General features: G+C 35.5%; 1 protein-coding gene across 1 annotated transcript in view; it reads right to left on the bottom strand.

The window, feature by feature from the left end:
* Positions 1–439: 439 nt before the first annotated feature.
* The window catches only part of FGL1 (fibrinogen like 1), a 28,766-nt gene continuing 16,150 nt past the window's right edge, over positions 440–13,055 (bottom strand). Inside the window, exons 8-13 of the mRNA XM_084517483.1 lie at positions 11,604–11,784; positions 7,514–7,673; positions 6,120–6,217; positions 5,618–5,706; positions 4,882–5,069; positions 440–1,195 (exon numbers count right to left, since the gene is read on the bottom strand). Of these exons, the coding sequence (XP_084373609.1) occupies positions 1,036–1,195; positions 4,882–5,069; positions 5,618–5,706; positions 6,120–6,217; positions 7,514–7,673; positions 11,604–11,784 (876 nt within the window). The 3' untranslated portion in view covers positions 440–1,035. The remainder of the gene's footprint in view (positions 1,196–4,881; positions 5,070–5,617; positions 5,707–6,119; positions 6,218–7,513; positions 7,674–11,603; positions 11,785–13,055) is intronic.

The following is a 13,055-nucleotide window of genomic DNA, read 5'->3' as shown; positions in this document are numbered from 1 at the left end:
TAAGGATTTATGGAGTCCAGCACTAAGAACTGCTAAATGCCAGATTCCAGACTGCATGTGAAACATAATTCTCTCTACACATGCATTATGTTCAAAGCATAGCTCACATTAAGATTAGTTGCAGCTTTTGTTATTAAACCTTTTGCTAAACTCCAAAATGTCAATATATTAAAGTCCAGGATATCTATGTGGATACCAAAAAGAAGAAAGGTGTAATTACTGACCATCTGAAAATTTTTGATTGAAATGAAATCTCTAGAAGCTCATTTGATTCTTGCCTTGTAGCATCCCTTCTCTTCCTCTAGTTTCCTGCATCATTCTTTATGTTTTTTATATATGTTCTGTACACAACACATGCAACGAATAAATCAGAGGAATTTACAGACAACAGCTTTCTTCTAAAGCCTTGGTTCATTCTAGAGAAAGTATATCCACTGAGTAAACCAACCTTAAGGTTCTATTTAGATATTTTTTTGTGTGCAATGCATACAATTCATTTTAATTTTTGAGACATGACAGTGACAATATATTTTTCTATTAAAAAAGTTAAAGGATTTGTAGGCACTTTTCATAAAATCATCGAATCACAGAATGGCTTGGGTTGGAGGGGATCTTTAAGATTATCCAACTCCAACCCTCCTGCCATGGGCAGAGATGCCACCCACTAGATCCGGTTGCCCAAAGCCCCATCCAGCCTGGCCTTGGACACCTCCAGGGATGGAGCACCCACACCCTCTCTGTGCAACCTGTTCCAAGACAAAAATGCTCCATGTTTACGAAGATGTCCTTATTCCTAGGCAAACTCTGCCTTTTTTAAACAAACAAACAAACCCATAGACATGTTAGCAGTAGTGTTTGTATCTATGAATTCATAGGCCAGATTCTCTTCTGATTTATGTCTCATAAAGCTTTTGGTTGCAGAGGAATTATTCCAGATTTATATAAGCATATATGAGAAGCAAAAATCTGCCCATCCGTTTTAGTTTGGATTGATTTGCTAAAAGATTAACTGGACAAATCATCTTAACAAAATACTTAAACAATATTAGGTTCAAAGTCTGCTGGTCTGACCTTCATTACAACAGATTTCAGAGAATACCACCACCCATGCCAAGTGTACCAAACAATTCCATTGTCTGTCTTCGCAGTATAGGGGCCTTTATAGTACAAACCATTCAGGTTGGCTGAGTGACACCTGGTGGAAAAGTAAAGGAAAACATAAATTAGTCTTAGTCCAAATGTGGAGAGCATTTGTGATTTCTCTGCAAATCAAAAAGTCACTATGTTGTTAACAGCCCAGTCTGACAGCTGCAAAAATTTACATTTGTGGACTTCAGTTCCCCTAAACGTGCGTGCAGAGTTTAATTAGGGGACAACCGCAAGTGCTTACAGCATCTTTGAAACAAAAAGTTATTTCTATGCTTTCTACAAGTTTTCTGACATCAGTAGATCTCTGAGTTTTGCCTGCTAATCTGTTTCAATGGAGAGTGATTCCAGAGTCCTTCAGGTCATGTGTAGCAGCAAAGCATACAACAAGCAAAACTCTAGGAAAGAAATAGTGATGCTTTTTATTGTTAACAATTAATAACAATAATATTATTATAGCTAATTAAACATATATGTACCACTTCACTGGATCATCAGAGCTGGCATTTTATTGGATTATACAAACTACATTCTTTTTGGCTGTTAGACACACCGAAATAGAAATGTTGTTACAGTTGTTAAACATGCTACTAAAAGCTATCAAAACCCAAAAGGCTTGACTAGATACCACCACAATCTTGATACTCATTTGGCATTTCTATGAGAAGGGAGGAAATCTAGATCCTTGTGTATATATGGAAAGCAAAATGGTTGTTTCTTCTGCAGCACACATTAATAAATCTGCTTTGCTTATCTGCCAATTCAGTATTTTGTTATTAGTGCTGTTAATATCTAACTGTCCCACACCACAATGGATTTCCAAAGCAGACTTCAGAAAATATTAAAACAGAAAACAGTCCAAATGGATATTATTACTGGCAAATCCTAGTCCCTTTGGCTTTGCTTACACTTTATTAACAACAGGTTTTGAGAACTGAAATAGAAACAGTGATAAAAATCTCGTAGAAAAATTCTCTTACACATATGCTTATTTACTGCTTACAAGTTTTAAGCTGGATTTTGGTAATAAGCTGGTTGAGAATAAACTTAAGATATCAACAGTGACTTCATTTTTGATAAGGACAAACTTGTATGAGAGCTGACACAGCCTTTCTAGCCATACAAATCCTGCACTGAGCAGACACTTTATTTACTTTGAATCAAAACATTTTGGTAGAAGAATCATAATTGATAAGAGTTATCTAGATCAGCTGAATCCTTTCTTCTACTTCTTCTATTGGAAACAGTCAAAAGTTGATTTTATCGCCAGTAATATGAGCCAGTACTAACTTGTAATTAGTGCTGGGAGGCATTAAGACCAAGAATATGCAGTATTCTGTAATAGACTAGATACAGGCTGAAGTAACTGGACATACTAAAGAAATAATTGGCATGCAATATGATATGAAGCAACATTCATTACTCACAAGTCAATAATCACCTTAGAGTTAGCCTGTGTTCCTCTCTTCTTTCTGATAGGCCATTTTTTAAAGCAAAAAACTGCACAGCAATAGTTTCAGAGGCACAGTCAACTCCCAATTACCCCTGGACATTTTATCTGAGTTATATGCTAACTGTATGACAGACGCAGAGAGACGGAGTTGCTTCTCTGGGAGAACTGGGAGTGCTGGGGGAGACAACGTGCTCATGTCCAAACAGACTCGTTAGCTCTTATTTTCCCATTGTGAACCTACTGATCTGTGCAGCATCTTGGATGAAGGAAGCCCTATGAACTGGGTGTAGTACCAGCGAGAAGGAAGCTCTGGGGACTTGCATCCAAGCTGCAAATCTCTGCTTACAAAGTCACACAGAGAGACCATTCTGCTGCAGAAGTCCAAGTTAACAAGTGCAGAGCTGGAGCAAAACCAGTGGGTTTAAATGAGATCTGAGCTATTTCCTGTGCCTCACTTGTATCACATCCTTTGGTATTCATATTATCTGGACATTTCTATATTTCATTAGTCCAGATAGCATAGAGCTGGCTACAGAAAATTCCTGCCTAGCTGCGAGCTCCTATACAAACCAGCCAAGAACACTAATTCCTTCTATGTCTGCTAATCTGTGCATGACATATTTGTGTTCTTGGTGCTTTCCTTTCTCTGGGTCTGCCAGCGCTGTTCTTTTGGGTAGGATTTCAGAATAGCAAAAATCTCTAGTATTTTGCAGGATTCAGTTTTCTATTAAGCTTAACATTAAAAAGCCAGTAGCAAGACAGTGGAATAACACTACTAGTCACTCACTTTCATTATCCAGACAGACTGTCCCTTTAACAGTGTCAGACACACAGCCATAATAGGAACTAGCCTGGTAGGAGTCAGCTATCTTTAGTAGTTATGTAGCACCAACTACAAGGTATTCATAACTGTCAATTATGCCATGCAGTTACTATTGCAAAGGGATCACTTTTCTGGTCGGACCAATCTGATATTTAAAAAAAAAATAAATGAAAAAGAAAAAGAAAGTTTATAAAAGACAAAAAGAAAATGTAGTTGACTATAAGTGATTGATGATTCTCTGTTAATAAACTCCATGTCATGGTATCACAGTTTTGTGCTATTTGAAGTCTAGACATTCCTCTAAATCCACAAAAGTTCTGATTTCATTGGAAAAGTATCTCCAGCACAATTGCTTTTCTCTTTTATGTCTTATCCTTTATGAAAACTGAAAAAAAAAAAATAAATGTCTACATGTGATTTTTTTCTATATTTCTCAAATAATCTGCCAACCTACCATCCCTGAAATATACTTAAATAATTAATTAATTGTGAAACACTGGGGAAATAGCTACCTCATTATAAGCTAAACTGGTCACAGCTTAAGACTACTTATTGAAACAGAATTTGGAAAAAGAGGAGTTAAAAAACAGAAACAAAGGATGACACAACAGAGGGAAACAATGGAGTTGATCCAGCCTGGCAGTTCCTGCCAAGTGAACTGAGATCACGGTGAGAGAGTACTATGCTTCCCAGAGCTGTATTTTAAAGCTATCTATTACACAGATACATTACATCGTTTCTCTTTATGGCTAGATTTATCTAATTAATTTTGTGAAACAACATAGTTGGCTATACAGGCAGTGCTAAGGTTTATCCTTTCTTTTGAATTGCTATTTTGTATTTAGGGATTGTCTTAAAATTCTTTTACTGAACCCTATTTATTTATTTTTTTCCTCTTAGTCCAGTCATGTGCACTGAGAGAAACTGAGTGGATGCATTCCCATCTTGATATACATGTAGAAAGGATAACAAGAATGAAATGCTGTGAACTGAGGTGAAAAAACTATGGTTTATTAACCCAGCACTAGCTTAACTCATCAGACATTCGTCCGTGCTGCTGCATCTAGTCTAGTGAAACAAAGGAGAAATGCAGGAATGAAGTACAGCAGGGATACGTCTGCAAACTCTACATGACCTACTTGTGTAAACACTGGTTACCTTAAAGGGACAAAATTGTCTCCTCCTTACTGTCTGAGAACAAAGGTGGCCAAAGCCCGTGGCAAATAGGCAATGAAATGCAAGTGAAATGGCAAATTTCACAGACACCTTGAGTTGTTCAGTATGTATTGGCACTTCTAAGGCGGGTCTTGGTCCTATCAGCACTGAGATCTCTGGTAGGGGTCAAGGACGGATTGCAATTACAATAAACAATGCATATCCTTTCTTTGACTGTATGTTATTATTGTATGAATACATACAAAGTAGAATAGTTGATAATACAGATATGAAATTAAAATACCTGTTAAACCACCAACCAGCCTTTTCCTCTTCAGCACAGTTGCCTTCATAGTTGTCATTGTCCCTGTCTCGAGTACTGAATTTCATTCCTCGATGATCAGCCCACCATTTTACTTCAGGATGAAACCCCCCTGTCAGGGAATCACCAGCTGTGCCAGAATATTCACCACAGCTCATCTCATAAGAATGCTAATGAAAAAAGTGAAGGAAAAGAAAAAAAAGTAATCTAATGTGTCTTTTAGCTTTTAGCATATCAGAGAAGAAACTAACCTGTTCCATTGTTCCATTCGCTACTATGCCCAGTATTGTCATGGCACTTAGGCACTGCATACTAGCTAACAAGGGACTGTACAGATGCTTACCAGGGTAAAATTTGTCAATAACTTTGTGCATAAGCAACATAAAAACATTAGAGTTAGTTTTCAGTACATATTAACAAATCAGAACATTGTGTACCGTTATTGTTAGACATATAAATGAAAACAGAAAAATGCTTTTATCCATGACTTCTAGAAAAAATAATTCATCCAATTTACAGAAAGAATGAAATCAGTATATCCATATAAATGACTATTGTTAGATATTTGAAAATTGGAAGCATTTGTAAGAAAGAATACAAGTTAATAAGGCTCTAAAAAAATCTTTATGAAAATAAGGGAACATGTGTGTTTAGTGTCTCTGTCTATAGAATCTTCATTTTCAATAAAGCTCCCAGTCATTATTTAATATTTAATTACCTCTTCACCGGCAACTCCAAATCTTGTATATTGTGCAAAACGCCGTTCTCCTTCAAAATCAGTTAGATCAATTCTTAAAGTATAGTTCCCTAAAGAAAAGACAATAACAATTATTTTTGTTAAACTAGTCTATCTCACTACTTCTCAAAGCAGAGCATTACAGTACAATATTAAAATACTCATTATGTTTTTATCATGAATCTTATCCATATCATCACAGCATATTACGTGTTTTTTATTATTATTATTTCTTTATGCTCATTAAGGCATATCTTGCTATGTCTGTCTTTATTCACATTCTTCATCTTCGAAAAAATTAGAATTATTCCAATACAGATTTATATACATATTCAATACATATTCAAATGTATTTTGTTCTGAAACTTTGGGGAGGTCCATGCAGACAAACAACACAACTCAAGATTTGTTCCAACAAAAAATGCCCTGGAAAGAACAAAGAAACAGAAACAACAGAAGATTATTGTCACCATGCAAATCTTACCTTGACTGGTCAAGTAATGAAGATTTTTATTTCCAAGCCAATATTCACCATTTGTCAAAACAAAATTTCCAAAGCCTTCTTCATAGTCAGTCCAGCCTCTGAAAAGGAGCATAAATTACTAATTTGAGTAACAAAAGAAGTATGTTTGAATATTTATTTTATCATACAATCATGGATCACTGAATATTTTGACCTGAAGGAAAACCTTGGGAGGTCGTCTAGTCCAATATCCAGCTTAAGGCAGGGTCAGTCATGAGATCAGACCAGGTAACTAAGGGCATTGTCCAGTCAGGTCTTGAAGAGACTTCACACTCCCTTTGGGCAACCTGCCTGATCATTCTCACAGTGAAAAAGATTTTCCTTATATCTGGCCTGAACTCTTTCTTTCAATTTATGTGCATTGTCTCTCACACACCCAAGAGACACTATTGTGAGGAGTCTATTTTCTCAAGGATTTCTCAAACAACTCAGTTTTCTTAGTGATCTCCTTGTAGGATGACAGGTTGCTATTAGGTCCTACTGAATCCCTCTCTTCTCCAGGCTGAACAAGCCTTAGATCCACATAAGGATGTAGATATCTGAAATACAAATTGGACAAAACAGATGTCCTACAAACCTTCTTCTTGTTTCTAATATTTGCGTATATATATATATATATATATATATATATATATAATATATAAAAATTTCACCAAAAATTTCACTTCTGGGCATTCCCTCTAAATGCTTGAGTCTTGGCAAAGGTAAGGAGCTTACATGTCCACATATCAAGTGCTCACACATTTTATCTTCCCTGGAGGCATTTTACTATGAAATACAAATTACTTCATGATGGGTTTCTCTCATACTTGTGTGCCAATGGTATTTTATTTCCAGAATATAGCTTGCATACTCTTTACATTTTACATACTTTTTACATTTTTACTATTTGCAAAACACAAGGTAGTCCTTTGCTTGGCATTAAGAGTCCTTGCTCCAAAAATAGTTAATGCATTTGACATTGAAATGTCCTTATGTAAAATGCACTAGTTGTCAGAAAAAAGACTAAAAGAGATGTCTTCCTGTTTCAAGGACATTGTATTGATTTATCTTTCTGTCTAACATTGTGCACACTGCACCGAGTCCAACAAGATGGATGCTATGAAGAGTGTGAAATTAGATCTTAAATACTTTGTTGACTTGACCTAGGAGAATTGATTTGGATCATACAGACAGTTTGTGACAGAGCCAGAAGTGATACCTCATCTGGAGGCTGTTCCACAGCATAACTGTTCCTACTTTTTATCTGACATAATAACTTCATATAATTCTAAAGTTAATGTTTAACTTAGTTCCATCTGGTTTTATGTTTCTCCACTTTGTTTCCAGTTTTAATGACCAAGTCTAGTACCTACCTATCAAAATTCTGGCTGCCATCAGAACGCCTCTGAAAAACAGTCCAACCACCCCCTTCAGACATGTCACAGAAGGCCAGGAATTCATTAGGACTCTGGATAGGTTTCATCTTATAAAATCCACTTTGCTTGTGGCCATCGTTGTAGATTTCAGCACAATCTGTTCATAAAACATCCATTGGACACAGTTCTTTTAATCCTATACTTACTGGCAAAACCAGAAAACAAGTCGATGAAAGAAATCAAACCATGTCAGGTAAAGTCACATATGAACCTGGCTAATAGAAAGCAAATACCTCTGCAAATACATTTTTTATGACTTTTTGGCATTTTCTTGTATTTATGTTGCTTTAAAACTTTATTGAGCTATAATTATTTTGACATTTCTGTGAAAGAATCTTTTTTTCCACCATAAAATACTATTATTTCTGTCTTCACTCAACTAGCAAAATAATTCCTCTGGTTTAGGTGGCGCCACTTCCAATTTACAGTGGTATAATCCACATTAGAATCCTGTTACAATCATAGAATTTCTCTACATATAAACCACTCGGTAATCTTCAAAAACAAAGATGTGCTTCTGTGTCAGTCCCCAGCAGAACTGCTGAACAGGAGAGAATGGAATCACCAGTGTTAGAAAGAGGAAACAATTGCTGGACCTGATACTGTTGTCCCTTGTATCAAAGAGGTGCAAATATACACAGAAGACTATCCCCCTAAAAGCCCAATGTATGTCTAAAATCATACCACTTCATCTTGATACTAATTTTTAAGTCTGGTTTGGGTTGGTTTTAATGAAAGCAATGACAGAATTCAGAGCTCATGAAAATGTAACAGCAATGTAATTGCATAATCTTTTTTCCTCTAGGAGCTAAGAAACGAAAGGAATTCTTTGTTTATATGTAATCAGTACGTACCATCAAGCAGTCATACAGAAAAGATGTATAATTTTCAACATTTCTGTTTTTCCTGGCAAAAGTAGAGCTTATTAACTGCAAGATTTTCCCTGAATGCATTATGAACGTGTTGGCTGAACTTCCAGGCCATATTGGAACTTTGTGAACTATTATATTTCTTCTTAGTGAAAACATCAGTGAAGATTAGACAGAGAAAAAAATAAACAGTTTATAATGAAAACAAATAGCTATGCCAGGATTTGAACAAACCATAAGAGGGAAAAAAAAAAAAAAAAGACACCCTTTAAAGAACAACCAAGATGTTTTTGCAGAGAATGTTTGAGTGCCTTGTAGAAATACTTTTTTTTAATCTTAAGCAGGTATATATATGGAATTCCTTCCTCATTGTCTAACTCCAAATTATCCAACTCTGTTGACATTAAAATGCTACAGCAGCTTGAATGAAATAGTGCAATATCAATGGGGAAAAACATTTACCAAGCTATAGGAAAGTAAAAAAAAAAAAGGGGGGGGGGGAAGGGGAAGGAGGGGGAAGAATCAGCAGATACTGAAAACAAGAACTTAGATTTGTTATCCAGAATCACATTTTAAGAAAATAAACTGAGGACAAAGGACAAAGACATTCATCTGAATGTGGTTTTAATAATTTTTTCCAGTAAAAAATAAGTCAACCATAATAATAAAAAAGTCTTCTAGGATGCTGAATATGTAAATAAATATATAAATAAAATTTCAAGTCAAACTCATAACTGCTTTCAATTTTATTTTAATGGTGTTTTATTATATGTGATGCCTTGGTTTATGTTGTGATTTCTTCCAGAAGCATAAATACTACAAGTATATTCAAGCAAGCTTATTAAAACTTATAGAAGTTAGGACTCTCTAGTGCTGGACAACTAGAAAGCAACACCATCCAAGAATCACACCCCCAAATTGTATTTTTCAATCCAGCTATTGTTTGGGAATTTTTATTATTTTAGATGAGTTTGGACCTCACTCCAGCAATGACGGATTAACACACTGTCTTCTTCCACTGCAGAGAGACTAGATCACCACCAGAATAAAAACAACTTAAACCCAGTATTTTAGAAACTGTGAAGTCTGGAGCTGAACCTAACTCAGTCACAGTTTTGCAACATTAAGAATATAAGAGATCCAGATATCACAATTTCAGGCTTATTTTTGTAAACATGGATGCTTCAGGGACTTTACAGATCAGAACTCGCACACCTATTGTATTAAACAAGAGGATTGTGCATGGCAGGTGTTTTGTTTTGAGTGTCTTTATCAGTTTGGGGTTTGGACTTGGGTGTTGAGCATCTTAAGTTCCAGTTAAGTAAGGTCATTAAATTGCTAGCCATGTGTCCATCTGTTTCATGATTTTTCCTATTTTGCAGAGACATCCTATTTTTGAATGAGTTACTTAATTAGCAGAGTATGGAGGACTTAATATATGTTGGGATATTGCTGTCTCTTGTACAACAAGAGTCTCTAAGATATTACTTCTTTAATCCCACTGCCTTTCAAATAATTTCTAAAACTCCTTCTTTAAACTATTCTGCAATTAGAATCAAACTTTCAGCTTTCAAACTAGATTCAAACATTCATTTTGGGTTAGCAATTAAAACACTATACCCCAATGTTAAAGGAATAAAAGTACAATTGTGATGGAGAACATCTTTACTGGTGATAACACAGAATACCAAAGACATTTTAGTATTCCTTGGTCTGTTAGCAATTTGACCTAAGACTGTAATATGCTGCCAATTTTTGGCAGTTAAGCATCTTAAAATGGGAAAGATTAGTAATGGTATACTGAACAGCTTCTACTTCTACATGCCAGTTTTCAAAATGTTCTGTTGGAAGAACACTGTAAATTTAAGGTAGTTGCATTTAGTAATCTCTCTGTCCTCTGAGGCCTTCCTGGTCATTTAGTTCATCTGCCTTACCTGTATTAAGCTAAATCATTTGGGATGTAACTCTAAGAGTTATTAGGACAAGTATGTTCTACAGCACAACAACAGTTTTACCACATTTAGGAGATAATTAATTCGTTAGGAATTTCTTAGATGGGAATGCTCAAAAGCTTCAGGGTTGCAGAGGTGCTGTACTTGCAATTCTTTAGCATGATTTGCCTTTTTGTAACAGAAACCAGTCCTTTTCAATGTGCAAAACCACAAAAGCCATATTTTCCCCATAACGAGCATAGTCTGCAAATGGTTTCATTTTATGAGGAACAGGCCACTAGAATTATCTATTGCAATTATTATTATTATTATTATTATTATTGGTATTGTTAACTATACTAGCATCTTATGGTTCGGTATTATTTTTTATTTATAGTATTCCTCTAAACAGTTCTCTCTTATACTGAGAGAAACGTCAACTGAAACCTTACTACTGTTTGCAGCTGAGAAAGAAAAGACTGCAAAAGCAGTCAAAAGATAGATAAGCCCCTAAAATCCTTTTGGGCTTTGTCTGTCAAAATGCCATCTTAAAATCTATTAAGAAATCAAGAGACAAAGTAGATCATACAGCTACTGTGTAATATATTTTTTCCATCATGATGTCTCACTTAAAATAAACAAAAAGTAAAAGGAAACCATTTTACCACATTCTCCTTCCAACCACTTGAAAGGTATAGCTCTTTGTAGCAAGCATGACTTTCTTCTGAGTTATCATAGATGTCAGGGTGTCTGTACAACCCCCTGGTGGTAACATGACCAAGATAACCAGACGTTATAGGAATGTGAGTTTACAAACTCTGTGTGTGAGTACAATATCTGAAACTATCTTTTCTGAGATGATGGTTGCCTCTAAAATGATAATGTGAAACAGTGAATTATCAGTGATGAAATTTACTGAAGTTGATCATCAACCAGATTAAAAAACAACCGGGATATCACCAAACTATTATCAGTTGCATTGCTGATACTGATTCTAAATGTATTTTTCACTGATTTCTTTTTAATTATGTGCTATTAATAAATAAATAAACCTCTTCAATCCAGATTTGATTTATGAACACAGGCCTAGGTAACAGCTGAATACTGTGCTTTAAACAAACCATTTTCTGTGAGCTACAAAACAATATGTCAATGGGTCTAATTGTGCTAAAGCTTCTGGGTATCACTACAATGAACGGAAATGAAAAGAATAGCTTCATTTCTAACCTGAATACTGCCTTTTTCCTCCCAAGTCAATGGCACTGTTTTCATCTCCTCTGTCACTGTACTGTATCTCTTTCTTCTCTAAAAGCTGTATAATTTTTAACCGCTGCTGTTTCACACGATGTTCCAGAAGTCTCACCTGGGCCTGAAGTTGTATCTGCTCTCGAAAACAGTTTTGTAGATCCTAAAAATGAAAATGCATCCTATTGTAAAATCAGTATTTTTTTTGTCAAGTTTAACATATAAAGAAAAAAAATAACCTGAATAAAGCATTTCTGTCTTAATTCCTTACAGATACTATTTTGACTTCTACTTTAGTTGTTACCTCTACTTTAACTGATTTAATACACTATAGAGTATCCAACCATACCAGCTTTGCACAGAGACTCTCCCTTTATCAGCTAAGCTACCAGCTCTCTCTGGAAACACACAGAGGAGACTCCATAAAAACACTATCATACAGATTGTTTATTCTCTATCACCTCATCATGCACAGAGATTTACTTCCCAGTGAGGCCTCCTACCAACATGGTGCAGGTTCCAAAACTGCCAGAGTTTTAAAGAAATGCAGTCCATGCTGATACCTTTTCAATTTCATTGTTCATTTTCAAGTGCTTTTTGATTACACACTTCTTATGATAAGGATCTAAATATTGCCAACATAAACATTGTAAAGTTTCAAGCTCTTTTTGGCACACTAAATTAAATAGCCCCTAAGAAACTGCAAATATGCATGAAAAATAAGAGTTTAAAACTTAAGGTCGGTATCGTGCTATGACCTGTACTCCTATCTTACCGTGCGGAGTAACGGAGATGTGATGATTTTAATACAGTGATACCTTCCACTCACTGCACATACTGATATATGACACAGGAGAGCTGGAATAACAGTTCCAAATTCTGACATGCTCAATGTATACAGAGCAATATATTTATTTATTTAGTTTTTAGATTAATGGCTATGGTAAGGCTATGGCCTGAGCTAGGGAGCTTAAATTACAACAGCTTGTACAGTTTCAAATACATAATAAACAAATTTGATTTCAAAAGGGAGGGGAAAGCCTCTGGGATTTTCTGATACATTCTACAAACGTGACATGAGGTTTTGTATCAGTAACATCATGTCTGCAACTTTATATGAGCAAATAGTTTAGTAGCTATGGTGTTTGCATGAGAGCACAACCAGCACTGTAAAAGTAAAATCAGAGGACAACCTTTTGGAAATCTGATAGGCGAGATCAAATATACAGCAGTTCTAAATTGGTACAACCTTATTCATAGGGCAACATTATTTGAATGTAGACCTGTAACACTTGCCATCCATACGGAAGAGCTGATATCTTAGAACATTGCCCTATCACGCTGAATGAGAGATCTGAAGCAGCATACTGATGTGAAGCTCCACTGGCATCAGCATAATTTTGTACCAGGCTCAGGCCTCATGTATTTTCCATG

The sequence above is a fragment of the Aythya ferina genome, assembly GCF_964211825.1.
Source record: "Aythya ferina genome assembly, chromosome: 4".
In the NCBI taxonomy this organism is placed as follows: domain Eukaryota; kingdom Metazoa; phylum Chordata; class Aves; order Anseriformes; family Anatidae; genus Aythya; species Aythya ferina.
The sequence above is the reverse complement of the archived record's forward strand: the minus strand, read 5'-3'. Positions and strand labels throughout refer to the sequence as shown.